This window comes from Babjeviella inositovora, assembly GCF_001661335.1.
Source record: "Babjeviella inositovora NRRL Y-12698 unplaced genomic scaffold BABINscaffold_1, whole genome shotgun sequence".
NCBI lineage: Eukaryota > Fungi > Ascomycota > Pichiomycetes > Serinales > Babjeviella > Babjeviella inositovora.
In genome coordinates, this window is record NW_017566838.1 from 1,979,276 (window position 1) to 2,004,514 (window position 25,239).

The 25,239-nt window shown below is 46.0% G+C and overlaps 14 protein-coding genes across 14 annotated transcripts in view; 7 read left to right on the plus strand and 7 right to left on the minus strand.

Annotated features, from left to right (window-relative positions):
• Positions 1-85: 85 nt before the first annotated feature.
• On the plus strand, positions 86-545 carry BABINDRAFT_159498 (uncharacterized protein). The gene has a single exon (XM_019127693.1). It carries the CDS (start codon positions 219-221, stop codon positions 474-476), a length of 258 nt encoding a protein of 85 aa, XP_018988352.1. The 5' UTR covers positions 86-218; the 3' UTR covers positions 477-545.
• A 769-nt stretch (positions 546-1,314) lies between these two features.
• Positions 1,315-2,328, minus strand: BABINDRAFT_79764 (uncharacterized protein). Its single transcript, XM_019132711.1, has one exon. The coding sequence runs from the start codon at positions 2,208-2,210 to the stop codon at positions 1,449-1,451; it is 762 nt and encodes a 253-aa protein (XP_018988353.1). The 5' UTR covers positions 2,211-2,328; the 3' UTR covers positions 1,315-1,448.
• Positions 2,329-2,619: 291 nt separating this feature from the next.
• On the minus strand, positions 2,620-3,342 carry RPL39 (60S ribosomal protein eL36; the record flags this gene model as incomplete). The annotated part of the gene is made up of 2 exons (XM_019130719.1): positions 2,620-2,906; positions 3,330-3,342. 2 exons carry the CDS (start codon positions 3,340-3,342, stop codon positions 2,620-2,622), a joined length of 300 nt encoding a protein of 99 aa, XP_018988354.1.
• An 898-nt stretch (positions 3,343-4,240) lies between these two features.
• Positions 4,241-4,735, minus strand: BABINDRAFT_22694 (mitochondrial 54S ribosomal protein bL28m; the record flags this gene model as incomplete). The annotated part of the gene is made up of 1 exon (XM_019131296.1): positions 4,241-4,735. A coding segment is annotated over one exon (495 nt), but the record flags the coding sequence as incomplete, so codon positions are not given.
• A 301-nt stretch (positions 4,736-5,036) lies between these two features.
• Positions 5,037-7,595, minus strand: GYP5 (Gyp5p). The gene has a single exon (XM_019127694.1). It carries the CDS (start codon positions 7,463-7,465, stop codon positions 5,315-5,317), a length of 2,151 nt encoding a protein of 716 aa, XP_018988356.1. The 5' UTR covers positions 7,466-7,595; the 3' UTR covers positions 5,037-5,314.
• Positions 7,596-8,023: 428 nt separating this feature from the next.
• On the minus strand, positions 8,024-9,583 carry BABINDRAFT_159502 (uncharacterized protein). The gene has a single exon (XM_019127695.1). It carries the CDS (start codon positions 9,220-9,222, stop codon positions 8,311-8,313), a length of 912 nt encoding a protein of 303 aa, XP_018988357.1. The 5' UTR covers positions 9,223-9,583; the 3' UTR covers positions 8,024-8,310.
• A 744-nt stretch (positions 9,584-10,327) lies between these two features.
• Positions 10,328-10,750, plus strand: CTF8 (Ctf8p; the record flags this gene model as incomplete). The annotated part of the gene is made up of 1 exon (XM_019131478.1): positions 10,328-10,750. One exon carries the CDS (start codon positions 10,328-10,330, stop codon positions 10,748-10,750), a length of 423 nt encoding a protein of 140 aa, XP_018988358.1.
• Positions 10,751-10,821: 71 nt separating this feature from the next.
• BABINDRAFT_79846 (uncharacterized protein) lies at positions 10,822-11,294 on the minus strand. The gene has a single exon (XM_019132714.1). It carries the CDS (start codon positions 11,138-11,140, stop codon positions 10,892-10,894), a length of 249 nt encoding a protein of 82 aa, XP_018988359.1. The 5' UTR covers positions 11,141-11,294; the 3' UTR covers positions 10,822-10,891.
• A 153-nt stretch (positions 11,295-11,447) lies between these two features.
• Positions 11,448-11,933, plus strand: MFALPHA (mating pheromone alpha; the record flags this gene model as incomplete). Its single annotated transcript, XM_019132318.1, has 1 exon — positions 11,448-11,933. The coding sequence occupies one exon, from the start codon at positions 11,448-11,450 to the stop codon at positions 11,931-11,933; it is 486 nt and encodes a 161-aa protein (XP_018988360.1).
• An 829-nt stretch (positions 11,934-12,762) lies between these two features.
• On the plus strand, positions 12,763-15,058 carry MNS1 (mannosyl-oligosaccharide 1,2-alpha-mannosidase; the record flags this gene model as incomplete). The annotated part of the gene is made up of 2 exons (XM_019131163.1): positions 12,763-14,299; positions 14,561-15,058. The coding sequence occupies 2 exons, from the start codon at positions 12,763-12,765 to the stop codon at positions 14,791-14,793; spliced, it is 1,770 nt and encodes a 589-aa protein (XP_018988361.1). The 3' UTR covers positions 14,794-15,058.
• A 209-nt stretch (positions 15,059-15,267) lies between these two features.
• STR2 (cystathionine gamma-synthase) lies at positions 15,268-16,992 on the plus strand (the record flags this gene model as incomplete). The annotated part of the gene is made up of 1 exon (XM_019132319.1): positions 15,268-16,992. The coding sequence occupies one exon, from the start codon at positions 15,268-15,270 to the stop codon at positions 16,990-16,992; it is 1,725 nt and encodes a 574-aa protein (XP_018988362.1).
• Positions 16,993-20,377: 3,385 nt separating this feature from the next.
• BABINDRAFT_27391 (Zn(II)2Cys6 transcription factor domain-containing protein) lies at positions 20,378-20,527 on the plus strand (the record flags this gene model as incomplete). The annotated part of the gene is made up of 1 exon (XM_019131402.1): positions 20,378-20,527. A coding segment is annotated over one exon (150 nt), but the record flags the coding sequence as incomplete, so codon positions are not given.
• Positions 20,528-23,777: 3,250 nt separating this feature from the next.
• Positions 23,778-24,689, plus strand: BABINDRAFT_5908 (uncharacterized protein; the record flags this gene model as incomplete). The annotated part of the gene is made up of 1 exon (XM_019132321.1): positions 23,778-24,689. One exon carries the CDS (start codon positions 23,778-23,780, stop codon positions 24,687-24,689), a length of 912 nt encoding a protein of 303 aa, XP_018988364.1.
• Positions 24,690-24,767: 78 nt separating this feature from the next.
• The window catches only part of BABINDRAFT_164748 (uncharacterized protein), a gene marked incomplete at both ends in the record, with an annotated part of 1,326 nt that continues 854 nt past the window's right edge, over positions 24,768-25,239 (minus strand). The window contains one exon of the mRNA XM_019130279.1: positions 24,768-25,187. Coding sequence (XP_018988365.1) covers positions 24,768-25,187 — 420 coding nt within the window. The remainder of the gene's footprint in view (positions 25,188-25,239) is intronic.

Below are 25,239 nucleotides of genomic sequence, written 5' to 3' on the forward strand. Positions count from 1 at the left end.
TTTTGCGTAGCCGCCAGCAAAACCGAGCACCGTTTTGCATGCATGATGCATACGAACAAAAGTCAACCCTCTGAGCGTGCTGAAAATCTGAGTTGCAGCCCCTTGGACATCACTCTTGAGGTACGAGTACAGCCATAGCTAATTAAACCTTCTGGTCCTTGCGCTATTTTGCCACCCAACTGTGTTTGCTAGTGTTCCCCTACAGCTGCCACACCAGCATGAGCTCCGATAAATGCTCCGACCCATGCAAGCCTCAGGCTTGCCTTATCCAAGATTGTTTGAAGGCTAACAACTACAACGAATCCAAGTGCACAGCCTTGATTGATCTGTTGTACTTGTGCTGCAAATCCTTTTACGAAGCAAACGGTCCAACGGCCCTGACCGTGTGCTGTCCCAAGTTGAATCTTTTGACGTTGAAGTTGAGACAGAGGGAGCTAGGAAAAGTCGATGCCGAGTTACTTGAAAACCATCATTAGAGATCTAATGTCCCTTGTATATACATTAATGAAACGCATGTTACGATAATCCTGCTAGGAGCAATGTCCGAAATCTGTACTACGAAAACAAAAGTAGGGTTCAATGTTCTTAAGCTATATAACTATACACTAAGTGACTGTTTGTTTAGAACCGCGATACACAATTATTGAAAACTGAGTACGACATTATAGGCTGGAAAAAACGGGAAAGCTTGCGCAATCCACAATTGATCTAAGGCTAACCCGAGCACTATGCGAATACTGAGAATAAGACTAACAGTGACTCTAATGGGCGCCTAGAATTAAAAACATTGTATGAAGAAGGAAAGCCATAAACTGCCAAAGCGTGAGCGGTCCGCCAGTTTTTATAGTTTTCCAAGAGTTTTTCGCATCCCTGGCTCTTAAAGTCGGGTAACGTACACTCAGCCAAGCCCTAACGATTTTTCTTAGTATGGGAAAATGCCCTGGGCTCATGCGGCTCACGTACTATCTATCACCTTTTAAGACCCTAATAGGTATTTATGGGGCCCCAGCTCATAAAAATGGTGGGAACCTTGATGCATTCAGAGATCGCCTTATATATTGGCTACCCAAATTTATTAATACAAAGTGAAGCGTATTACCTTGCGAGTGAAATGTGTGTATATCCGAGTTCACGCTTGCCGCTCGGGACAGCATCCTTCTCCGCTAGAAACGTGGTCTGAGCCTTCATCCGTGAAACTAAATCCCCACGCTTACGATCATAATGTTTCCCGATTTGAGGGAATTTAAGAAACAGTCTAGGCTACTCGTATATGGCCTAGATTAAGCTATTTCAACAATTCTTTCTGTCCACTTGAAATCGTATACGAGTATTTCGCTACATGGCTAGGCTCGTTGTTGATGGAATAAATTAAAGCCTTCTTAGCGATGCATATGACAGTCTATATTTAGATGAACCGGTTATCTCACAGGTTAGCGATAACGCTACCCCTAATGGTTGGGACCCTTCTTTTCATAATCCTTGAAATGGGGCACAAACGGCCTAACCGTTGATGCGTCATCAACCCACAACAACGAGCCGTTGGTTAAGGTGCTTCCAATCTTCACGTCTCGTTCATATTGCTCAATGGCCTTCTCGATTGACACCGGGTCAATACCGGCCTCCTGCAATTGCTTGCGCAACAACCCCACGTGGATGGACAATTTCATCTCCAATTTCATATGCTCCTTGTCCTTCTTCATGAATAGCATGTCGCGTTGCTTCTTGTGCTGCTGGTATTTGTTGAAGTTCTGAATCAAGTTTTTTTGGTACGTGGTTTGCTGGTCTGTCAACCTTCTCTCAAACTCCTTGCTCTGCCTTTCATACTCGATGTATAATCCAGACAAGGCAGCCACAAAGAATACCAATGTAAACAACTCTCTAGGTTTTATGTTTCCGGCACTGCTGTTATCGGATGAGGGAGCAAACGGCGTGGTACTTGTAGGCGCAGCTGGCGTGCCGAATGTGTTCAACACAGAGGGCGAGGGATTCGCCAGGGTTCGGTCAGAGGAAAATTCCGGACCTTTGCGCTCAAAGCCCTTGTACACGCTTCCCGTCGTTCCTGAAGGCGGCTTAGAGGCCTTGGGGTGGAGGTCATTAGCGAAATATGTAGGCGGCGGTGGGGTATTGAATTGGGAATTAGACAACCGTCTTAAATATGAAAGATCGGACCTTTGTAGACGTTTGACACCAAGAATATAACGGCCGATCATTTTCAAAATATGGTAAATTTCAATTTAAGATCGCAATTGTTTAAGTAGTGGATCTTTCCAGGGTGTATATCAGCGTAAGGAAAGCTTAGTGTCTGTTTTGGTTTGCCTCCTGCGGATTGTTGGGTACTCGAAGTTCACGCAGTATAGCGGATTGGCTTCACTATTTGAATGGTTCCTTCCTATAGCCACGTACTGTCATCCCTACTCAAAAAAAATGACCGATTCAAAGCCATAGATGGATCATTATTGGAGGGTATCGGCAGGCCGCAGAACTACAGAGGGAAGAACCTCAAACCATGGAGCAAACGTACATACCATCTATATTACAGCCGATGAGAAAAATGACATCAATATAAAACAAAAGTGTATTTCTTATAAACGTGAGGTGCTAACGAGAAATTGGGAGAATTTAGTGTCTTCTGGTTTCAGCAATGACCTTGTTCATTTCTTCGACCTTTCTCTTCGCTCTCTTGTGGGTCCCCAATCTTCTCTTGGCCAACTTCTTGGCTCTCTTTTCACCAGCGTTTCTGATCAATTCAATGATACGTCTCTCGTATGGAGCCAAACCGGCAACTTCTCTGACGATCTCACGAACGAAAGCGGTTCTCTTGGACAAAGCACCCTTTCTGTAAGAAATCTTTGGGGCAACAGTGTTTTCAGTGGTCTTGTGACCCTTGTTTAAACCAATAGCAATACCTAGAATGGGTGTTAGAATGAGCTCGAGGAGTATATTACGATGAGCTCCTGGTAGGCCGGTCTGAATGAAGCTTGAAGAATCTGTGTCTCATGGGAGCCGCTATAGCATCTGAGCAGGAGCATTAAAGCCTTTGTTTACTGCAGTTTAGTTCAACGGAGTCTGTACGGGTATAGCAGCCTTCTTAAGAGGGCTTCCAAATGATGCAACTCAGCGGTCCTGGAGCATCCAGTACGATCGGCTCACTGAAATGTGAGTTATTTGGATTGGGTCGCTATATCATGCCCCATCGATGATAATTTGGAGATTTGAATATGGAAGCATTCGGCGCTGTTCAGAGAGGTCTGGATTCTTCGTTCATTTTTGCGGGTTCCCCTACTAGGATGGATATCATCGCTTAAATGCTAAGCGTTGTTGGTACATACCAGACTTAGCCATTTTGAGATGTATAGTTTGTACTAGATTATATCAGGAAACTACTAACAAAAACATTTTTCAGTTCGCTTTTAGTGAGCTCGGTTTTTCTCTCATTCACCAGTATGGGACACCATCTGGCAGCACACAGTCCGACTACCGCATACAGTAAGTCTTCTCTCCCTCACTATGGTAAGAAGCGAATGCTAAGTGAAAGTGGGAAAATGGGCACGGGGCCCCAGGGCTCAAGTCCTAATTCGGGTACCACCCGCGAAAAAAGAATTATAATGGAAAAATTTTACTAGGTGGACGCCGAAAATAGGTGCCGGATAAAAAAAGAAATTTCTTACAATCGACGACTCCCTGTCAGAGCCTAAGACTTCAGAACGGATATGCAAAATTGAGTTTTTCACAAAGGACGAGTATCCCTTTTTGGAAAAATGGTTTGTGACTGTTTTTAAGTCTATTCTCCCGTCTGGTGTACGCACGTCCATATCTGGCTATATTGAACTTTGCCAGATTAGACAATTAAGTCATGGAAAAGATAGGCAAACATACGGGTTTTGGTTTAAATCGTAAATATACATATTTGTTAACTAGGATTCGGTTGGTACTATATACACTGACTTACCATAAAAGAAGTTTTAATGCGAGAGAAGGGAAGCGCTTAGGCGGAAGCAGGAGTAGCCTCAGCGGAGGCAATTGGAACAGACACCGTCGAAAAGTCGAAGTGGTGCTTTTCCATCTTCTTGCAGATAGCGTCGATGCTTTCGCACTGCAACGCCTTCTTGAAGGTGGCTGGGCAGAGCTTGTTCCACGTAGGGTTGTAGACCATACCGCAAAACTTGGAGATCAACCTCTTCTTGTTGTATCTTATCTGGTGACCATTGTAGGTGTGGTAGATGGTATAGGTGGTGTCGCCAACGGTGACGGTTGGCTTCTGGTTAGAAATCTGGGATTGTAATACCCTATATCTCAACTTCCAGCCGAGAGGGCCCAATTCCTTGATTCTAGCAGACTTGTCCTTGGTCAAGTACTTGTCAAGGCCACCTTCCTTAGTCACAGTTCTCAAGACCGAGGTGGTAACTTGCAATGGGATACTCTTCTGTAATGCTTCAGACCACAACGTCTTCTTCTGTACGTTTGGGTGCCACTTTCTGCGCATCTTGTTCTTCATTTCGGAAACCTGGTTACCGTACTGGATAAATTTACCACCAAGCAAACCTCTGTTGGACTTCTTGTAGACGGTTCTGTCACCCCACTTGTAATCTGGGGTGTCAATTTTTCTTTGTGGGACATAAAGGTTGCCTCTGGCGTCACCAACATTCAATTCAGGCTTCTTGGCGACCTTACGGGACTTTTCTATAAGTCTCCATTCCTTAGAAGCAATGATGGATGTGTGAAAGCTTCTAGCAACAGACTTTTGGGTCTGAAGGAAAAGGGATGAGGATAACATGGCGTCACAAAATTCAAAGCCGACCTGATATATTTATTTCCTGGTAAGGCCGATAACAACGTTAACGTACAACTATATGCTGCCTTTAAGTTTGATGTATAATTCTCACACTGATTCATTTACAGCATAATTGGGTTGTAATCCGCGATGGTTATGCTGAGCCGCACCAATGCCACAATGAGTGTGTGATACACCAATCTTCTATGGGACACGTACGAGGCTCTAGCTATCGATATCCACCTTCCAGCGGTTATGTGGGAATCTGTTTTATGCGACTTAATTAAAGTGTACGGTAGGAATGTAGAGATCCTCGGTGGAGTATACAATAGATTGCTAGCAAGCCCGCATGTACAAACTGCGGGTTGTTCGTAAGCACCGGCTGCTTTAACAGTGTATGTGTATCTACTACGAGTACCGAGGTTCGAAATGAATCACAGATACATGAATCAAATAAAAAGCGCCAGCAGAGAGTATAAAGAATTATCCTGACTTTCAACCATGTTCCATGGCATCCGTTAGACAAATATTGGAACGGGGCCTTTAGGCGGCCCAAAATGGTTTCTTGGTAAACCACCCCTTTTTGTCCTGGGACAGCAACAATTTAAATTCATCGTCCACCTGCCTGTATTCATCCTCAAGCATCATCAATTCCTCCTCCAAGGCCCGGTTGGTGTCCATGACCTTTGTGTTAATCTCCATCGCCGCCTGGATTTCTTCTTCGATATTCGTAGGTAACTCGGTGTACGGAGAACCCTCGAGCTGGATTTCATCCAAAGTCTCGCCAGGTCTGGACGAAGCAGGGAGTTTAGACTCTAAACTCACAAGTTTCTCTTGGAGCTTCTTGATCTCGAGTTCCAAGTCGTGGTTTTCATCACTGTTGTTCGCTCTCTGGACTTTCGTGTGCACCATCGCATTAACCACGGCGATATTTTCCCTGTCCAACATGACGTAGTTGGATTCCAAAATCTTCACCTCACTTCTCAATTTGCCATTCGCGTACTTAATCTTCTTAATCTCAGACTCCTTTGACTTTTCGAGTTGGAGAAATTCGTCAAACTCGGACTGGTACTTCTTCAAATAGAACGGTAAGATGTCGATGGTGGCAGCATCTTTAACGAAGGCGTTCAATCGGTACGACTCGCTGTTGTTGTTGATACCAGATTTCTTACCCGCCATAAACGAGAATCGCTTATTCATGGTGGTGAGGTTCAGTTGGCTGGTACTCGCCGCTTCACCGTACAAGTAAAAGTTGAACAACTTATCCTTCAAGTACTCCAACAACTTGTCGAAGCTCAACGGAAGTAAATTTGACTCATTCTTGATCATAAGATTTACCGCAAACTTCAAAATGGACTCCATACCCTCAGTGATGACAGCATCGTAGATTCTCAACACAATATCCAACGGGAACTTGTAGGCAAAGAATGTTAAAAACCACTGGGATGCATACATTGAAGAGCGGATTCCTTGCTTGATCAAATGGTTGTACAAGAAGGGGCTCTTGTCTTCCAATAATCTATCGAACTGGTACAACAACAAATGCAAGCCCCTCATTTCCGGCATAAACAAGGATCTGAGGTTGTAGTCCTTCATCAATGTCACAAGCAAACAGAAAGCCTCGCTATCGTTCATGTTCATCAACAATGGAACGGTAATGAAGGCCATCCCTTGCGTGTACCCCACCTCCGGGTCGAAAAGACTGTATGCCTTGATGACGTGGAATAACGAATCCATCTTACTGGACGCTTCCCCGGAAGTCACAAAGCTAGTGCGAGATAGGTCTCTCTTGATGGCCTTCTCATGCTCCGATGGTTCGTTCTTGATAGATGCGTAGAATTCCTCCAATTGGAAGTTCTTGCTGTTGGAGATCAACTGCCAGATCATCCCTCTAACCTCGTTGGGAATCCCTTCGGAGACCGCTTCTTGCAAAGTGTCAGGTTCGTTCAACACGATTTCTTCGTAGTTGTTCACCACCTTCGTCCACAACTCCCAGTCAATCTTGTAGCCCAACATGTGGTCCCCCATCATGGCAATGGAATTCTTGATTTCGTTGAACGTGGTCCTGAGCGCCTGGCATGCGGTCTTGATTTGCTCCTGGTCCTTGGGGTTCTTGGAGTTGAATCCCTCGTTGAGATTGTGCAAACGGGATACCAACAAGTTGTTGTTGAAGTTTCTGTCAAATTCCACCACGTTGCCAAAGAGATTCTTGTCTGATTCGTCCACGGTCGGAAGGAGCGGGAGTACGCGGGCTGCATGTCTGTCGACCGTGATAGAAGAACTGGCATCAGAGTGGTTGTCAAGCGCAGTGTGTTCATTGACAGTTGTGTCAGCGTCAATAGCAGCTACCTCCGCAGGTTCTTCAATGGCGTCTGTGGCAACCGCTTCAGCGTCTTTGCTTTCCGGTTGATCTAAAGTTACAGCCTCAACTGCGCTGGCCTCCTCCGTTGTCTCAGGGGTGTCTGTACCGGTCTTGTTATTTTGCTTCTTGCCCTTCTTCTTCTTCTTTTTCTTTGATTTCCCGGACTCCCCTGTCTCATTTGACGCGGCATCACTGGCATCCTCTGGTGACGCCATTTGGAGAACTTCTAGAGTATCTGTATGTGTGGGGTTTGCTTCTGGTAGCACTTGAATCGGTTCTGTGCTCACTTCGTCAGCGATTTGCTGCACTGGTTGGGTTTCATGTTCGGACATTGCGGCTCAGGTCGTAGCTCTTTGGCGACTGCTTTAATTGTAGATGGATAGAGGATCTCGCCAATTCCGTATCGCAAGATTGTATTATACCTCAAAAGACGTGTATTTATTGTGTTGGGTGTTACAGAACAGCTCGGACCGTATGCGTCGCCTTTCAAAACCTGGCTGTCAGGTGCTCCGACTCGATCGCCACATGAGGCGAAAGGCGCGAAGTGCCTCACTGTATGCACATCCCGGAAACGGAAGTCGAAGCGTGTCCCAAAACTCTAACTGGCCAAAACATCGGACGAGACTCACTTAGTAGTACCCCAAATTTGTAACCTTTATTAGATTATACCGGTAACTGCACCAACGTCTATGTTATATTTTATTTAAGCGAAGAAGCCCCTGAAAAGTGTACCATGATCAAAGATTGATGTCCCTGTACTGCGTACGTACCTTGCATATCTTACCGATACATACACCATTTACGGTGAGATGCTTCAGCTGCCCCAAATGTGTACGCATACGCTGTTATACATCGGTCGACTACCAAGCTAGCCTACAAGCATGTGTCGCCCACTGGCGTGCCAATAGCCTTATTATTAGGGTGTGTTTACCTGGAAAGGAGTAGCCATCGGTATGCCTCCCGATCCTTTTATCGGCTTATCTAACGGAAATCGGAACTTCCCGGATGCCTCGTTGTGCAAAAAGTATAATTGGGCCGCAAAACTGACCTGGCTACACTGTTGTAGGTATATAAAAAGCATAAATCGTTCACAGGATAAAAAGGGGCCACAAAAAAAATTCCATCACCAGCATAAAAATATCATCACGTCGTTACACCGGTAACGATAAAGAGCAGACTAAACACTAACCCAGGCACCACCGGAGGTACGAACTAGCACTTCATTTGGGTGGTACCCGCCACTCGAATGAGAGATCGACGACAATGACATTTGTGCCATTTCAGCTTCATCGACTGTAGCGACATCCGGAGTCTCACCCGTCGCAAAGGGGAGGTAGTCCGAACTCAAAAGATCAGAGTCGGTGTCGGAGACGGACGAAGCTGCCTCCGTCATGGATTCAAGGCTCAAGCGCTCCGAGGGAGACGACAAGACGTCAGAGTAGTAATAACCGTCGGAGTGCGAAGAGACCTCGAGATAGCTCGAGGTAGCTAGGCTAGGAGTCTCCGCTTCCACAACTCGGAGCTCTAGCTTTTCTGCCGCATCCTCGTAAACCACCCCGCTAGTGATCTCGTAGTCCTGTAACAACCGATCCACCGTTTCCTTATCGGAGTTAGGGAAGTACACTTTGAGCCGGGAATTCTTATAATCAAACTCTATGGGCAAGCTCCCAAAGTTTTCTATCCTCCGCAAGTCTTCCAATATGAGGGCTACCTCGCGCTGGTAGAATTCGATGTCACCGGCGATGTTCATCATGACATTCTCGTCCAAGAAAGTGACCGTCGGGATGGTCAACTGGAGCTTAAACTGGAACTCGGCGTAACAGCCGGTAGAGATGCAGTTTTCTGACTCGGTTCTGGCCAACATAATGGTTTGGTGGGTAAACTCGGAGGTCAAGGAGCTGTTGGTGCGGACATTGGTGTCCTTGGCATTTCTGTTGGCACTGTTCAACAATACATTGCTGGTGTGCCCATTACCACCGTCGAGCTGGTTCAACTTTTCTGTGGCATTGAACAAGGTTCTGATGGCAGTGGTTAAGTTCTTCACCGCCTCGGCGGTCAAGTTGTTAGAGGCCGCGTAGGTGGAAAACATTCTGGCCCTGGCATTCGGCAAGTGGTTGTACAAGGAGGAGGGGAAAACACCTCTGCTGCCAAATCTGGTGCTTCTAGCAGATCTGAAATTAGCCTGAGTCCAGATACTGTTGGCCAACTTGCTGCCTTGTCTGGAGGGAGTACCGTACCTACCAGCACCGTAAAGTGGGCTCTTGACAGCAACCGTTGAAAAGTGTCTGATGATGGAGTTATTGTTGAATCTAGGAGGAGTGCCAGACCGTACCGGTACCCGGTTGAGCGCTGGCTGAGAAGCGTGGGTGTTAGCCAAGTTTTCGGCTATCTCATCGAGCTTCCTCCTCAACTGCTTCGCAGTCTGCCGAGGCACGGCTAATAGATTTTTCAACCTATTAGCTAACATAATGTAATGTGTGTTGTATATAGAGAGTATATATAAATGATGTTACAAGTGTGGATCAATTATGGGGAGTGTTGATATATTGTACGATAGCGCGTTGTGGGTGTATCGGCTGCCTGTCAGGCAAGTGAATCAGTGGCAAGGGGGGGGATGGAACGCAATTAATTAGGAATGACATCACTCATAACGTAGTGTCTCGTGCCGGTCGCCGATCTCGCAATAGGTATTGGCACGCACAAGCCTCTCCTTTTTGTGGCTGGTAAACCAGGTGCGGCAGTAGCAACAAGTCAGGTAGTCTCTCAAAATGGCGAGCTCATGTATCTCAAATTCTAGATTTATCTAAAGGGACTGGGTAGTACCGCTGGGTTAAAAGTTTCAGAAATAACCTCCCGGGCCACCGATATGCTGAAGAGTGAAAACCTCGTAGCCTGGCTTGTGTCCTTTACACACTGGGGTGGTGGCCACAAGGCTATATATATATATACGAAGGTCGGTGAAACCACACCACATAAAGATAGGCTATGATATTTTTGCAAGCATATACATTGAAAAGGATAATAGTGTCTGAAATGGGACCAATTGCCCTGAAATTACTGGCACGTAACTATACGTGCTTACAGTCTGACGCGTTAGTTTCGCGTCGCGTCTGGTCGTTTTTTCTTTTGGCTTTTTCACAAGGCGTAAACACTTTACCTCTCCTTCGCACACCATAACCTAGACCCTAACTTCAATGCCAACGATTGAAATCGAATACAGCCAAGCTACCCAAAGGCTTCAAAGCGCCGACTCCTCGGGGCCAGCAATCATCTCCACCCCTTCCGGCTTGGCTATCCTCGAGATCCAGGGCGAGCTCACGCTTCCCAGTGACGTTCCTCTGGACGAAGCCGAGAAGGCAAAGTATTCCCTTGACAGCGATGGTATGGATATTGTCAAGTTTGGTAAACTTGAATTGGATGGAAAAAATGCCACCTTATTCATTGGGCAATCCCAACGGTTGGTTGGCTCCTTAATCAAACTTGACAAGCCGCTCGGAGTCATGAGATTCCCAGAAACTACCGAGACTGGAAACGTACCTGAGAATTATGCTGTTAAATTTATGGATGTTATTACTCAAAAAGTTATCTTCAAGCAAAGACCGTTGCCGATTATGTAACTTAGTGCTTGTTACTTCCACCATGTGGCAGTTGTGGAACGGTTTGAATGTACATCTTGGTTTCACTGGTCTGCCCATATAGCCGAATTTAACTGCCCTGAAACCGGTTATACATCCCAGATAGTTGTCGGTGGTCGAATGTTAGGTGAGATGCGTGTGTTCCTGGCACAGGTGTCTGTGCACCGCTTTTGCCTCTTTACACTGACAGAGCTGAAACAGCGAGATGTAAATGAATCCATAGGGATTATCTGCGTTTTTCTCCCAAGGTCTATTCCGAAAAGCGGAAAATAGCGGGGGAAAAACCCCCTTGTGCGAACCTGCTACGTCTAAAGCTCCTTTCAAGTCCCAATTAGGCAAATTTGCAGACGAAGCTTGGATAGAAAATTTCATATTTCACCCATGTTGTCATCAAATTGCCTTTTCAAGACGCCAATTGGGTTTTGTCAGTGCATGAATTTCCCCTTACGTTAAAGAGGCTACAAACCTACCCGGCGAGCTTGGATCCGTGTAAGCATGAGCTTTATGTTTGAGGCCACGCCGGGCAATTAACGTGATTTGAGGATTAGGACATCTTGTAGTAAAATTCAGATGGTAAAATGCTGGAATCCACCTTACTCACTTGGCACTATTTAAGAAACGGTATTTGCCCTATTTTTCAATTCAAGTTATTTCACTTTCTATCAATTTCACCCCTACAATGAAGCTTTCCACTGTCGTAACCACCACTGCCCTCGTCGCCTCCGTCATCTCTGCTGTTCCAGCCAACCCAACTGAGTCCAGTGTTCCAGCTGCTACTTCCAGCGCCGCTGAAAACACTATCAACGTCCCGGTTGAGGCAATCAACAATGCCATCTACTTAGCCTCTGGTGAATACCCTCTCTTCATTGAAGAAAATGGTAAGCCAATGGTCTTGATTGTCAACGCCACCTTAGCCGCCCAGGCTGAGGAAGAAGACGCCGACCATTTAAACAAGAGAGATGCCTCTCCTGAGGCCAAGTGGGGCTGGTTGACCTTGAGATTCAACCAACCACTTTTCAAGAGACAAGCAGATGCCGAGCCAGGGGCCAAGTGGGGCTGGTTGACCTTGAGGTTCAACCAGCCGCTCTTCAAGAGACAAGCAGATGCCGGGCCAGAGGCCAAGTGGGGCTGGTTGACTTTAAGATTCAACCAACCTCTCTTTTAGGCTCCCACCTAAGGCTTAAATCTTACAGCTTTCTATGCTCCTCACTTTTATCAATGGCCGTGGGGTCTCCCCGTCCACAGATATATCTTAACCCTTTTTTTAACATGTAAACAATTGGAATTAAATAGCCAGAGCTCTGTAGCAGTTTCAAAAGGATCGATACCGTGCATTTAATCAGCTGGTCCCTTCAAGCATCTGTAAATATCCTCTCCAAAGCACGCCTAGTCCGATTTAGCCTCCCGTGAATCACCTTGTATCATCGCATGCAGGGCAGGATAGGATAAATCGGAGTATTATGTTCTGTGTGTAATACTTAGACCAATCTTCCCTGTGGAGATTTTGCTCCCACGCCTAAATTGCTTCTGTGCGCACTAAGGGGACACGTCTAACAATAGGCACTAGCATATGAGCAGTAGCATCCGCCCGGGTATTAAGGTTCTTGGTAGAAAAAAGATTCCGTAAAACATCTGTAAAATTCCCAATTGATCTCTTTCTCTACCGTTCGTTTATATCCCCATTTTCTCATTATCTCTGCTAAGGGAAATCGAGCGCTGCTAAATAACCAACCAACCAACGCACGATTCAGCATACGTGGTACTGGAAAAGTTGGAAAAGCTGGATCTAAACCATCACATAACCATCCCTCCTCAGCGCCACCTCCTCCATGAGTTTTCCGTTGAATACAAATTCATCACTTGGGGGCTCGAAGAACGCGTGGACGGCGAAGAAAAATAATACGTCTGAAGCATTACCACTCTACAAAGATAAGCCACGGTCAGGTCCGCTAAACTATATCCAACTAGCCAATCTAGCCCAACGAAAGAAAAGAATGTTGCTTAAAGGCTTCTTATTGTCCATTGTCTTGTACATTGTCTACTTGCTGGGTGTGGGTTTCAATCAAGGCGAAGGCCATCTGAATATCAGCTGGAAGGAGGCACAGAACGAGGTCAAGCAAGCCTTTGTTGATTCCTGGCATTCGTATGAAAAGAATGCCTGGGGTGCCGATATATATCACCCAATCACGCAAACTGGAGAAAATATGGGTCCAAAGCCCTTGGGCTGGATGATTGTTGACAGCTTGGACACCATGATGATGATGGGGTTGACGGATGAAACCGCCAGAGCCCGCAAATGGATCAAGAAGGAATTGACCTACGACTTTGACTACGATGTCAATGTATTTGAAACCACCATCAGAATGTTAGGTGGGTTGTTGTCCGGATTCTACCTCTCCAAGGACGATGTCTACCTTGACAAGGCTACCGACTTGGCCAACCGATTGCTCGGAGGCTTCAATACCCCAAGCGGCCTTCCATATGCGTCGGTTAATTTAAAAACTGGTAAGGGGATTAAGAACCACGTTGACTCTGGCGCTTCGTCTACGGCCGAAGTGGCCACCCTCCAGTTGGAATTCAAGTATTTAGCCAAGTTGACCGGTGAAAAGATGTACTGGGACAAGGTTGAAAAGATCATGGAAGTGTTGGAACGTAACCAGCCGGAAGCCGGGTTGGTTCCAATTTACGTTAATCCGGATACTGGGAAGTTCAAGGGTAACTTGATCAGATTGGGCTCCAGGGGTGACTCGTACTACGAATACTTGTTGAAACAGTTCTTGCAAACCAATCGACAGGAGCCCGTCTATTACGACATGTACCTCGAGGCGGTACAGGGGATCAAAAAGCACTTGACGCGCAAGTCACAGCCTAACGGTTTGACCTTTATCGGCGAATTAGAAAGAGGCATTGGCGGCGAGCTCTCCCCAAAGATGGACCACTTGGTCTGCTTCATCGGTGGTTTGTTGGCATTGGGTGCCACTGAGGGTTTGCCTTACAACGATGTGAGAAAGTCTGGCTGGTGGAGCTCCTCCCGCGAGTCTGAATTGCATTTCGCCAGAGACATTACGCACACCTGTTACAAGATGTACCAGGATGTGTCATCGGGCTTGTCACCTGAAATTGTTGTCTTTAATACTGACGCAAAGAGCAAGGAAGACTTTTACATCAAGCCCCTTGACAGACACAACCTCCAGAGACCTGAAACCGTGGAGTCCTTGTTCGTCTTGTACAGAATCACCAAGGATCCGATCTACAGACGCTGGGGCTGGGAGATTTTCCAATCGTTTAAGAAGCACTCCCAGTATATTCACGAGGACGGCGAGGTTACATACACCTCTTTGAAGGATGTGACCACGGACCCACCAGTGAAAAAGGATGAAATGGAATCCTTCTGGCTCGCTGAAACCTTAAAGTACCTCTACTTGTTGTTTGACGACGAGGACACCATGCCGTTGGACAAGGTGGTCTTTAATACTGAGGCGCACCCGTTCCCCAAGTTCGACTTGGGCACATTGTTCGAAACTGGCTGGAGTAGGTCCGTCGTGGATGAAAGTGTCGTCAAGGCGGCGGCTGGTAAGGATGTGGCTCCAAAGCCTCAGGATGTTGCGCCTGTCGGGGATGCAAACGACCGCCCTGATGTCAAGCCAGCTTACAAAAAGCCTGTTGGTGGCGACAAGACCGGCGAGACCAAAAAGGGCTTTGTTGCCGACACCGAAAAGTCCGTGAAGGAACAGCAGAAGATCATTAACGGGCAAAAGTTAGCGAATGTCGGTAGTGGAAACGGCAAGCCAGCAGCTGCCGCCCCTGTTGAGGTTAATCCCGAGGCTGGCCAGCCACTCCCAAGGAAGGCTTTGGACACGCCAATCAAGGCTATTCCTAAGGCCGCTGAACCGGCCAAGCCAATTGACCAGGTTGCTAGAGAAGCTGCGTTGGATAATCCGGAAATCTTGATGGGCCCGAGGGATGATGCGAAGATGAAAGAACTTGAGGGCGATTTGGAAGATCTAGCAAAGCACGACGCCTAGTTCGTGTTCCATTTCGAAGTTCAAAATTATTGCTTGCGTACACTAATCTTTTCATTCGCTTCTTAAAATACTAATATGCTATATTTTTAGCCTTGGAAAGCCACCAAAATGTAACATGATTTCCATCCCATGAATAATCAGTCCTGTTTCGGGCTTCGGCCCGGATCATACAATACGTCGTATGCAGGCTACGCACCGGTATCTGCCGGGGCTCGCATTGTGATGCTGCCCGGCCAATAGTCTGTACAAGTATCATGTGTATTGGCCTTTGCGTGCAGGAATCTATGACTGACTCATAGCTTAAACGCTGGTGCATCTTATCGATGCACGGTGAAAAGTCCAATGCCCATGCTCCAGATATCGGCCACTCTCAACTACCATAACGTTCTTCTCTTAGTTCTTCAACCCCGAGATAAAGCCAACGGCTTGAGATAACCTTACGAAATCCGCTTATCAAAGAAGCAAAAAAAAACAATGTCCGTCTCACAAGAAATTGGTGCCTCCATTCCCAACAACACCGAGCACGCCGTATCGGTCACTTTGCCTACGTGGAAGGCCACTGTCGGCTACGAAGAAGGCGAAGACTGGGTTGTTAGCAAGATGAACTCTGGCTATCCAAGATTTTTCATCCACCTGAAGATTAAAGAATTGGCCCGCTACATCGAGACTCAGTACGGTCGCGACGGTGAGCAATGCATGATATTCCCAACCCCAAACGTTGCCAAAGAGTGCCGTGACTTTATCAAGGCCAAATCCTCTTGTACTTCTGTCAGGGTACTTAGATTATCTACTCCGGCCCCTAAGTCTGAAGACGAGGCGATGACCCGCATTGAAACCAGCATCGGGGTTGTGTTCTTTCCAGAAAGTGAGTTCCCCGTAGCCAAACAATATTGGCAGCACGCCGGTCAAGGGATTAGTTCCAGAATGGGTGAATACTGTTTGTCGGAGTTTCAATATGCCGATAAGTTGAAGAATGGCCCTTCTCCATCGGGGTCCACCATCTCCGCGTTGAGACCCCAGACTCAGCACGCTCAGCCAGAAAAGCTGGGGGTTGTGAACTCGGAGAAGGAATCTTCCATGTTCATTGAAGAAAAGTTCGGCCGCAACTTAAACTTTAAGGATGCCCAAAATGCGAAGGATATCATCAGAAAGCGGATCAGTGGTAAAATTGATGCCTCTAGCGAAAGCGCCGCTGGCGAACTGCATGTGTCGGGTAGAGACGTTTTCTTGTATCCATCTGGTATGGCAGCGATCTACAATTCCCACAAGGCTCTTTTATCCACCGCCACTAATCCCGGAAAATCGGTGTGCTATGGGTTCCCATATGTTGACACGTTGAACATTTTGCGTAAATGGGGCCCTGGTTGCATTTTCCTAGGCTTTGGCGATGACGCTGCGTTCCAAGAATTGGAGACCCTTTTGGAAACTGGTGGAGATGAAAGCAAGATTTTGGCGGTCTTTTGTGAATGTCCGTCCAATCCTTTATTGAAAACTCCTAACTTGCCGGAAATTCGTCGCTTAGCAGACAAGTATGGCTTCGCTGTTGTGGTGGATGAAACGGTGGGTAACATTGTGAATATTCATGTGTTGCCATACGTGGATATGGTGGCTTCCTCCTTGACAAAGGTCTTCTCTGGGGATTCTAACGTCATGGGTGGTTCGTTGGTCCTCAACCCAAATGGTCCGAAGTACGCTACATTGACAAAGTATTTTAGCGAGACCTACGACGAAAACTTGTTCTTTGCTGAAGACGCCTTGTATTTGGAAAGGAATTCTCGTGATTTCGCCGCTAGATCCGACAAAATTAATGTCACGTCCGAACTGGTTGTTGATTTGTTGGTCAACTCTCCATTGATTAAAGATATCTTCTATCCGTCTCTTTTGCCGACAAAAAAGTACTACGATTTGGTCAAAACCCCACAGGGGGGTTATGGTGGCTTGATTTCCTTTGTATTCCATAACCCGGAACACGCTATTGTCTTTTTTGACTCTTTGAAATTGTCCAAGGGTCCTTCGTTGGGTACCAACTTCACGTTGGCTTGTCCCTATGCTATTTTGGCCCATTACGGAGAATTGGATGAAGTCGAAAAGTGGGGTGTTGATAGAAACATTGTCAGGATCAGTATTGGTTTGGAAGATCGTGACGAATTGTTGAAGGTGATTAAGCAAGCTTTAGATGCAGCCCAGGATAAGGTTTGATTCAAATACGCAAGTAGAAAAAATAAATAACCTACGCATAAAATGGCATTCTGTGATTCGCCTTTTTTCGGTAAGTAAATCTGAGGAAGGATAGCCTCTAGGTGACAAGGAAACATCCAGACCTGATCCCACCTACCATAGATGAGGCAATTTATTTGGCTACCCTCTCCCTTGTGTTATGCGTAGACCCATCGCACATAACCAGCTCTGACATGATTGAGCTATACAAGCTCAGTAAATTTCGATTTACTATGTAGACATATGCGTCAACGTCTTATATTGTTTCACAAATGTGGAATACTGATTTCACATTGGTCATATTCGTATGTAGTTGGATATATATGTATTAGCCATTCAATATTTGTGTCCCTCGGTCTATATGTAGTGTCTATGCTAATATATATACTTTATCACACTTTAATATATGTATCGAATACTTTAAATTTCTAGTTATAAGTAAAATGTTAGTCAAACTTACATACCGTATAAATTCAAACATATATTAACATAATCGTCTGTATTACCTTCTGAAACATCTTTCGGTACTCCTATTATATCTATATGGACTGTATAAACCCTATAATTATGGTTCAGGCAGAGGTTGGAGCTTAAAATAAAGCACTTGATCTAGGAACGGGGGTAAGCAGGACAATGGCTAACATACATAACAGACACATACAAGTATCTGCATGTATATGGATGACTGGAAATACATATTTCAACGCCACGGATTCAGGGTGGGATTGTACCTAGCTACAGGACATCAACCGGTGCATCTATGAGTATCATTGTATTGCAAAGAATGGGTAGATTGGTTTGATGTTACAGCCACCCTTGCGGACCAATACCAACACTGTCCCATCTGGCTGTTGTAAATTTTATACTTGTACCCCTATGTAAGTGTATAGGTAGGCCATGTAGATACTCTCTTTTAACCCCCGCTTGAATTTGAAAGCCCTCATGCATTCAGTTACATTCAAGCAAGTCTGTGGGGGAAGAAGGGGCATCTACCATCCTACGAATATCCATAACCTTAGCGTTCTGCTCCACAAAGTTTCGCAAGGGGTTTTTTCTGGCTGCTCGGAGACCAAAATTTCTCGCGGAAATGTTACGAAAATGCGCTCAGTTAAGCGGCCAAGTCCGAGAAAAAAAGGTTAAAACCACCCTGCAGAGTTATCAGACAGAGAACTCCGAAAGCTTCTACCTGCCTATCCACTTCTCTCGTCGCACCGAAGGCCATTCATACAAGTCTGCCCATCAAACGAAAGTACACGAAAATAGGTGCCTCATTTGGAGAAATTAACAGCTTGGATCGAGTTTTTTTTTTTACTTTTCGCTGGCGGACTAGAGTCAAAATCGGTACTACTTAAAGCAGCTTATTTAGCTGTGCTAATAAAAACTTAAAAATCACCTTAACAGGCCCTGGTGGGTTTGTCATATTCAGCCTCGAAAAATAGCTTTTAGAGCTACCAACCAAAGTGTACCAAATGATATATGCCGGATAATAATGAATATCTGTTGGGTGGACATGCAGACATTTTGGGTTTTTTAGTCAGCATGGCCAAGGATAATTAGGTTTGGAAACCAAGCACCCAGCTGCTTGGATATCCACTGAGGGATCGAATCTTGAATTAACCATGTCCTAACAAATACCACCAAGCTGCAATCTGCCAGAGCTTGATTTTTAACCTCGGAAATATTTTTGTACGGCGGTTTTACGGTCCGAACAGCGAAAAGGGGATTTAGGTTATTGTGCATGAAGCGAGGCACTATTTGAAATGTTGATGCACTTTGGATCCCCTCTCTACTGGGCGTCATAGATATTAAGCAGAACTTTTCGTTTACACCACTTAAAAAAGCTCTGACAGCACGTGATTCCTCACGACATATGCATCCAGTCCTAATCGGGAATTGCTAACTCTAATTATACTGTTTTCGTTGCAGCTTGGGATATTCCAGATTGTTGAGGTTGCGTTAGGGTTTAAGTCAATGTAGTATAGACATGGGGTTTGCTAGAACAGAGACCATCTTTCGAGGGCTCCGATTCCTAATATCTACAGTAATTTACACAATTTCTAGCAAAAATAACCAATGCTTTACTGCATGACAGACCCCATGCCTTTAAAGGCTTGGACTCGGAAAAATTTATGGCCAAATATCCGCACGTCGTATGGCGGTAACGCATCCCGGGAATCACCGCCATATGCGTGGGTGTCATGAGATGCCTAAAGCTACGCCTTTAGTTCCGGAACATCAAGGAAGCAGCCCTGAATGCTCTGGAGTTTGCCACAAAGCATTGATTTATGGCCAAGTTTGTGTGTCTGGATGCAGATTTCCCCCTTGTAGCGTGACCACACGCAGGAAAAGGACAGACATGACACTTCGCACCCTTCTCCTCTAGCCCCACACAGGTCAAGAACAATAATATCGACTTGACAGAGCTGGACCTGGAATTACAAAGTACGCAGCGAACGTTCTGTGGAATTTTGCCGGTTATCATTTTTCGTTTCCCGTATTGCCTTTCACCAGGAAACCTGCGAGTACGAATTTGGCGTTTTTCTCCGAAAGTACAGATCTGTCCGACGTCGAGCTTTCGTCGCTGCCTGATGCATGCAAATCCTGTATATAGCAGCTTGACCTGCGAGCTCGTCTCGCCGTCCTGCAATTATCAGCCGTTTAAAGAGGGGATAATGTGCGGAAGACTTGCCGTAGGTTGAATGTGTAATCCAAACAAGCTCCCCTCTCGCGTACTATTAGCCTTCCTAAAAGAGGGGTTGGTACATGCGTTTCTTTTTTTCTTGTGTTGACCAACATCCTCACAGTGCAGGATACATAGCTCACAATTAAACCCAAAAAGAAACGTTTTCTCCTGTATTTACTATGTTCGATGTAATAACTCCGCGTCTACGTAGACCTCCCTCGAAACGCGAGGGATGGTTTAGAGTTGTACATTAGCAGCTTATATATGATGCGGTATACCCCCGTAAGCCAAGCTTACTAACTGGCTCCGTCTTAACCCTTCAAGACTCTTTCGCAAGCGCCGAAACATATCACCGACTCCTCCGTTTAGCTACCAGTTCATCCTACCTAAACGCCGATACGCACCAGACGTACTATTTTTTTTTTCATTTGCTTTGACGCCATCAGTAGCTACCGTTTTTGTGGTTCTCGCCCCTGTATTTGACGCTTCCCGTACCATCACTAGATATGTCTTTTAACATGTGCCTAGATGATTTGAACAACCACAAGGATTTCCTCATGGAAGACGATGATTCCTCTTCACCCCAGGACCCCGATCAAGACCTAAAGGATGATGCCGGCATCGAACAGGCTGTACGTACCAACCTTCTCTTACTGCCTGTGCCTAAATACTAACTAGCCATAGTGTGACAGCTGCCGGAAGCGCAAGCTTAAATGCTCCAAGGAGTTGCCCAAGTGCTTCAAATGCATCCAGCACAACTGGTGTTGTTCATACTCCCCTAGGGTTGTGCGCTCTCCCTTGACCAGGGCATATTTGACCAGTGTGGAAAAGAAGGTGCTACAGTTAGAGAAGATGTTGCGAGAGGTACAGGGTGGAAAGGCGGTGGGTGCCTCTGAAAGCCACGAGCAACGTTCCAAGCCTCAAATCCAGAAGCAGCCCCTTTCTCATAAACAGGCGAAGATTTTGAAGAAGTTGAAAAACTACAATGGCGGGGCAGATGGATGGTTTGGCGAGGATTCCATCATTCGAATGTTTGTCAACTTGGACGTTGACTTGCAGTTTGATGCAGTCCAGTTGCACTACACACCCGACGCAGGCGTAGCTTCTGACAGCGATAACTCCCAACGCGCGTCGCGGCAGGTTTTGGTTGACGCTTACTTTGCGAATTTCCACAAGTACTTACCGGTTGTGGACAAGCACCAATTTTTGGAATTTTTTCTGAAGTTCAACAGCTCCGATATAACCGAGTTTTCCTCACCATCACATGGTAGCACCGAGAATGACTCCTATCTCAGTATGCTGACCCTATTATCAGTTGTACTCCACTTGGGTTCCTGGTCAATTGGCGACTGCCATCACGTGTCTGCTGCCTCCCTCCCCACCCTTGCCCAAATTCCCTCACAGATTCTCATCGGACAGCAGCAGTGTCAAAGCCAACAAGTCAATCACACCGGGATCACCTCCTTGTTGCTATTGGCATATTACTATGATTTGGTCAACAATCAGTTGTCCAACCAGCTGTACAATTTGGTCAGCATGATTGGAAACATGCTTGTTCAACTCGGGTACCACCAGAACTATGAGCTAACCGACGACTTGCTTCCAGGTGTTGCCAAGTTATCCGATGCGTGCTTTGGCGAGACCAGAACCACTAAGAGACTTGTGTTGGTGAGTGGGTTCTTTAACCTTGCCGTTAAGTTGAAGTTGAAGTACGACAGACCGATGTCTTTATCAGTTTGGCTGAAGTCTAACCAAGAGAGAGGCTCGATTGGCGCCCTCGATTTCATGCTCAAGGACCAGTTGGCCAAGTTTCCGCTCTTGCTTAGTGGCGAATACTCCGGCTTGATCCAAATGACGAAGCTATCCCAAATTTCTTTGTATATCCAGGACCAGCTACGCCGGGAAGCAAACGCTCCGTTGTCCATGAAGGAAATCAACCAGTTGAACGATATCGTTAATGTGTATATCGACGAATTGCCGAAGATTTTCCACGCCAATGAAGAGACATTCCAAGCCGAAGTCACCAAGATGAACAACCTCAACTTGAGTGCGTGCCTTACCCCGATCACCGTGAAGCAGGAGGAGAGGGAGTATGAAAATGACCTTTTTGCTGTTTCTCGTGAAATTGCCGTCAAAGCTGCTGCTGATACCACCATTCCGAACTGGATGGCTGTCCAACGATTCAACATTATCTGGGGTTACTCCAACTTGAAATGCTACTTATTTAAGACGTTGATCGACCAGCAGCAGGTGCAGTCAGTTGGGGGCGATTCCAACATCTGTCCGAAGGATACCCAGATCTCAGATTTGAAGCGGTGCTACGAGATGCTTATTCAAACCTGCGTGAAAATGACAAAATCGGTGAGAAAGTTCACCCAGAATTTCACAACTGATGTTACCAGTTCGAACAGAGAGCTCAATTGTTGGATGGTTATGAACTCTCTTTTTGAAAATTGTTTGTATGTGACCTCCACCTTGAAATGCGCCTCCTCTTCCTGTTCCTCCGCCACTGGTATTATCCAGGAAAACTCTCTTTTGTTAATTGACCAGGAGATCAAGAAGTATATCGTGGATAAGGTGACTGTCATCAAGTTGATGGTGGCCAACATGGGTTCCAAGTTTCAGAAGTTTACTGACGTGTGTCATAAGTTGTTGGATGAGTTACTACTCCGCGAAGCTTTATTGTTACAACAACAACAGCAGAACCAGCTTGAAAAGAATGGTACCCCCAATTCGAAGAAGAAGACTACCGGTGATGAAAGCATGCCGGTCACGGCTAAGAGGAGCAAGAAGACTGTGGCTGCTGCCAGCGAATTCGACAGAACTCCGCTCCTTTCAGCCCAGAATTCGACCGGTGGCTCTACGTCCAGCAATTCTCCGATCTTCTCAGCAACCACCAACGGTGCCAAGAAGCGTCCTTCACCGACGGCTTCTTTTTCCCTCCAAGATCCGGCCATTGCCGCGACTATGAAGCTGTCCATGGATTACTCTGCGTACACATCCACGTCGGCCTCTTCTCCCGAAAGCTTGTTTAGCACCCACCACCACCACAGACCGGGCATGCATACGAACCCGCTTCCTACCCACAACAATAGTACCCTTGTCAGCCGTTCTCACTCTTTTACGTCGTTGTCCTCTTTGAGTGTTCCACACAACAACCATGCTGTTCCTTTGATGAGCTCGTTCCAAGAGAAGGACGATGAGTTAGTTGCCGAAGATTTGATGTTTTACCCCCACAAGAACAAATCGATCACTTCCTACGGGGCTAGAAACCAGACCAAACCCACCGTTGGATCGTTCCCATGCCCTTCTAACCCCTCAGCTGTTTCCTCGTCTGCCTCCTCCTACGAGACAGCCCTGTTCATGCCATTCTCCGGTATGAAGATGGTCAAGGAGGAAGAAATGGACGATATCCTTCTGCACCCTGTCCCAGTGCGGATGGAGAGGAACGAACCGGTGATGCTGGTGTACTCTGAGAACAACCTGTTGATGCAGACTCCGATTGAAGTAAGAAAAGGAAGCATGATGCCCCAGGAGGAGTATGATTTGGAGTTTGCGTTCATGCACACCCAACCGCCTTCTCCTGTTTCAAACGCCGTGTTTGATACCCTTGATGACTCAAGAATACAGCGTCACAAACCGTTGAAGAATTCAAACCCACTGATTAAAAACGCAATATTAACAGCTAATCCATTCCCCCCTCTTCCTGACACTGACATTCCTGGCCAGAATGCGTATGCGAATAATCTCAGCAACTTTACCGAGGTTGAGTTTGACGATTATAACATGATTTTCGGCGAAGTTATTAACGAATCTGTTGTCTAGCTTTGCTACTTTTATATGGTAACCAATATATTGTAATCCAGAGCAATTTTTTCTGTCGTATAAAAAATAAAACACTCAAGTTCATATTAGAGACGCCAGAATACGTCATGTACGGCACACTTGAAAAATCAAAGCGTTGCGGCACGGGGATTTACTCGATCGAACCAGCAAGCCAGATAAACGTCCAAGCCAGCTATGACAGGGGAACACTTGTTCGATTATCACTTAATTAATCACACAACTATAACCGTTCCTAACCATGGCATGGCTCAATATATTCAAGTCTCGGACTGGCTTTGACTCGATTGAATTCGAGAGACAGTTGAAGCAAATCACAAACTCCATCACCCTTACTGAGAGGCGAATCGTCAGCACACAGAGCAACCACCGCCGCTTCCGTTTGTTATTCAACATCTATTCCTGGTTGGGATACATTGTGGGTGTTTGCTATGTCTTATTCACTACCAAATCACTTGCTAAGATTGACTTGAACAAGGCTGTGGGCTGTCTTGTATCGCCCTTGTTCATCTTTATCTTGCGATTCTTGATCAACAAGTATCAGGCCTGGACCGCGGTGCGCTTGACTGCCAAATTAACCACCTTGAGGGAACAGCATGAATCGAAAATCGACGAGTTGAAGGAATTGACCAATTTCAATACTACCCACGATTTGTTAAGAAAGTTCGGTGATGGTGAAGATTACGACTTAATGGCCCAGGAAGAAGCCGAGTTGCTTGCCCAGCAACAGGAGCGGTTGGTGAGATTGAAACAACTACAAGAGAAAGGTGCATTAGACCTTCAAAGCTTCCAAGATCCTTCATTAACGACTAAGAAGGCGTGGTCCGATAGGGCTATGGATCTTCTTTTGGGCGGTGAAGAGGCGAATCCTAGTAGCCAGTATGCATTGATTTGCTATAACTGTAAGAAGCACAACGGGTTGGCCCCACCAAAATCCTTACCCCAAGAGGTTGAGTACACCTGCCCCAACTGCGGGGCCTTTAACCCGCAAAGGGTGCCGATTTCCGACGATTCCCCGGCGATTGAAGCTACTACCCCAGTTGAGGAGGTTCTCGCTTTATCTGAAGATGCGCCGGGTGCCACGGATATCATTAACGACGAAGTGATCTCTACTGGCGTCGAAAAAAACCAGGAAACTCTTCGAAAGAGGTGAGTATTAAATATGCAGCTGGATATGCTGTAGTCACTTAATAAACCAATGTTAAATATTAAAAGTATATAAAAAAACACTTTACACTTGATCCTTTTTCACTTCGATAATCACCTTCCCCCTGGCTCTGTTGGTGGTCGATCTATCCACGGCCTTCGAGAAGTCTTCGAGACTGTATGTCGAGTCAATGATGATTTTAATCTTGCCTTCCTCGAATAATCCCATCGCTCTCTTGCACCATTCCGCGGTAGGACCAGACCTGCTGATAGTGTAAGTAAATGAGCCTAAACCCAACTTACTCTTGACAACCGTTTTGATTAAACTCAATGAGACAGTGTTCATGAAAGTGGTTGTGTTGTAGTCGGCCTTTTTGTTGCCCACGATTGTCACAACAGCGGAGCCCTCTTTCTTAGACTTCAAAATATTATCCATCTCTGGGAATAAATCGGAGTTACCAACACAGTCGAACACAAACTGGAACTTTTCACCGCCCAACTCGTCCTGCACAATTTTCGCCACGGGTCCGGCAATATTCTTGTGCTTGGTGTAATCA

Coding starts and splice junctions, on each gene's coding strand:
- BABINDRAFT_159498 (XM_019127693.1), top strand. CDS start 219: ATGAGCTCCGATAAATGCTCCGACCCATGCAAGCCTCAGGCTTGCCTT.
- BABINDRAFT_79764 (XM_019132711.1), bottom strand. CDS start 2,210: ATGATCGGCCGTTATATTCTTGGTGTCAAACGTCTACAAAGGTCCGAT.
- GYP5 (XM_019127694.1), bottom strand. CDS start 7,465: ATGTCCGAACATGAAACCCAACCAGTGCAGCAAATCGCTGACGAAGTG.
- BABINDRAFT_159502 (XM_019127695.1), bottom strand. CDS start 9,222: ATGTTTTCCACCTACGCGGCCTCTAACAACTTGACCGCCGAGGCGGTG.
- BABINDRAFT_79846 (XM_019132714.1), bottom strand. CDS start 11,140: ATGAAATTTTCTATCCAAGCTTCGTCTGCAAATTTGCCTAATTGGGAC.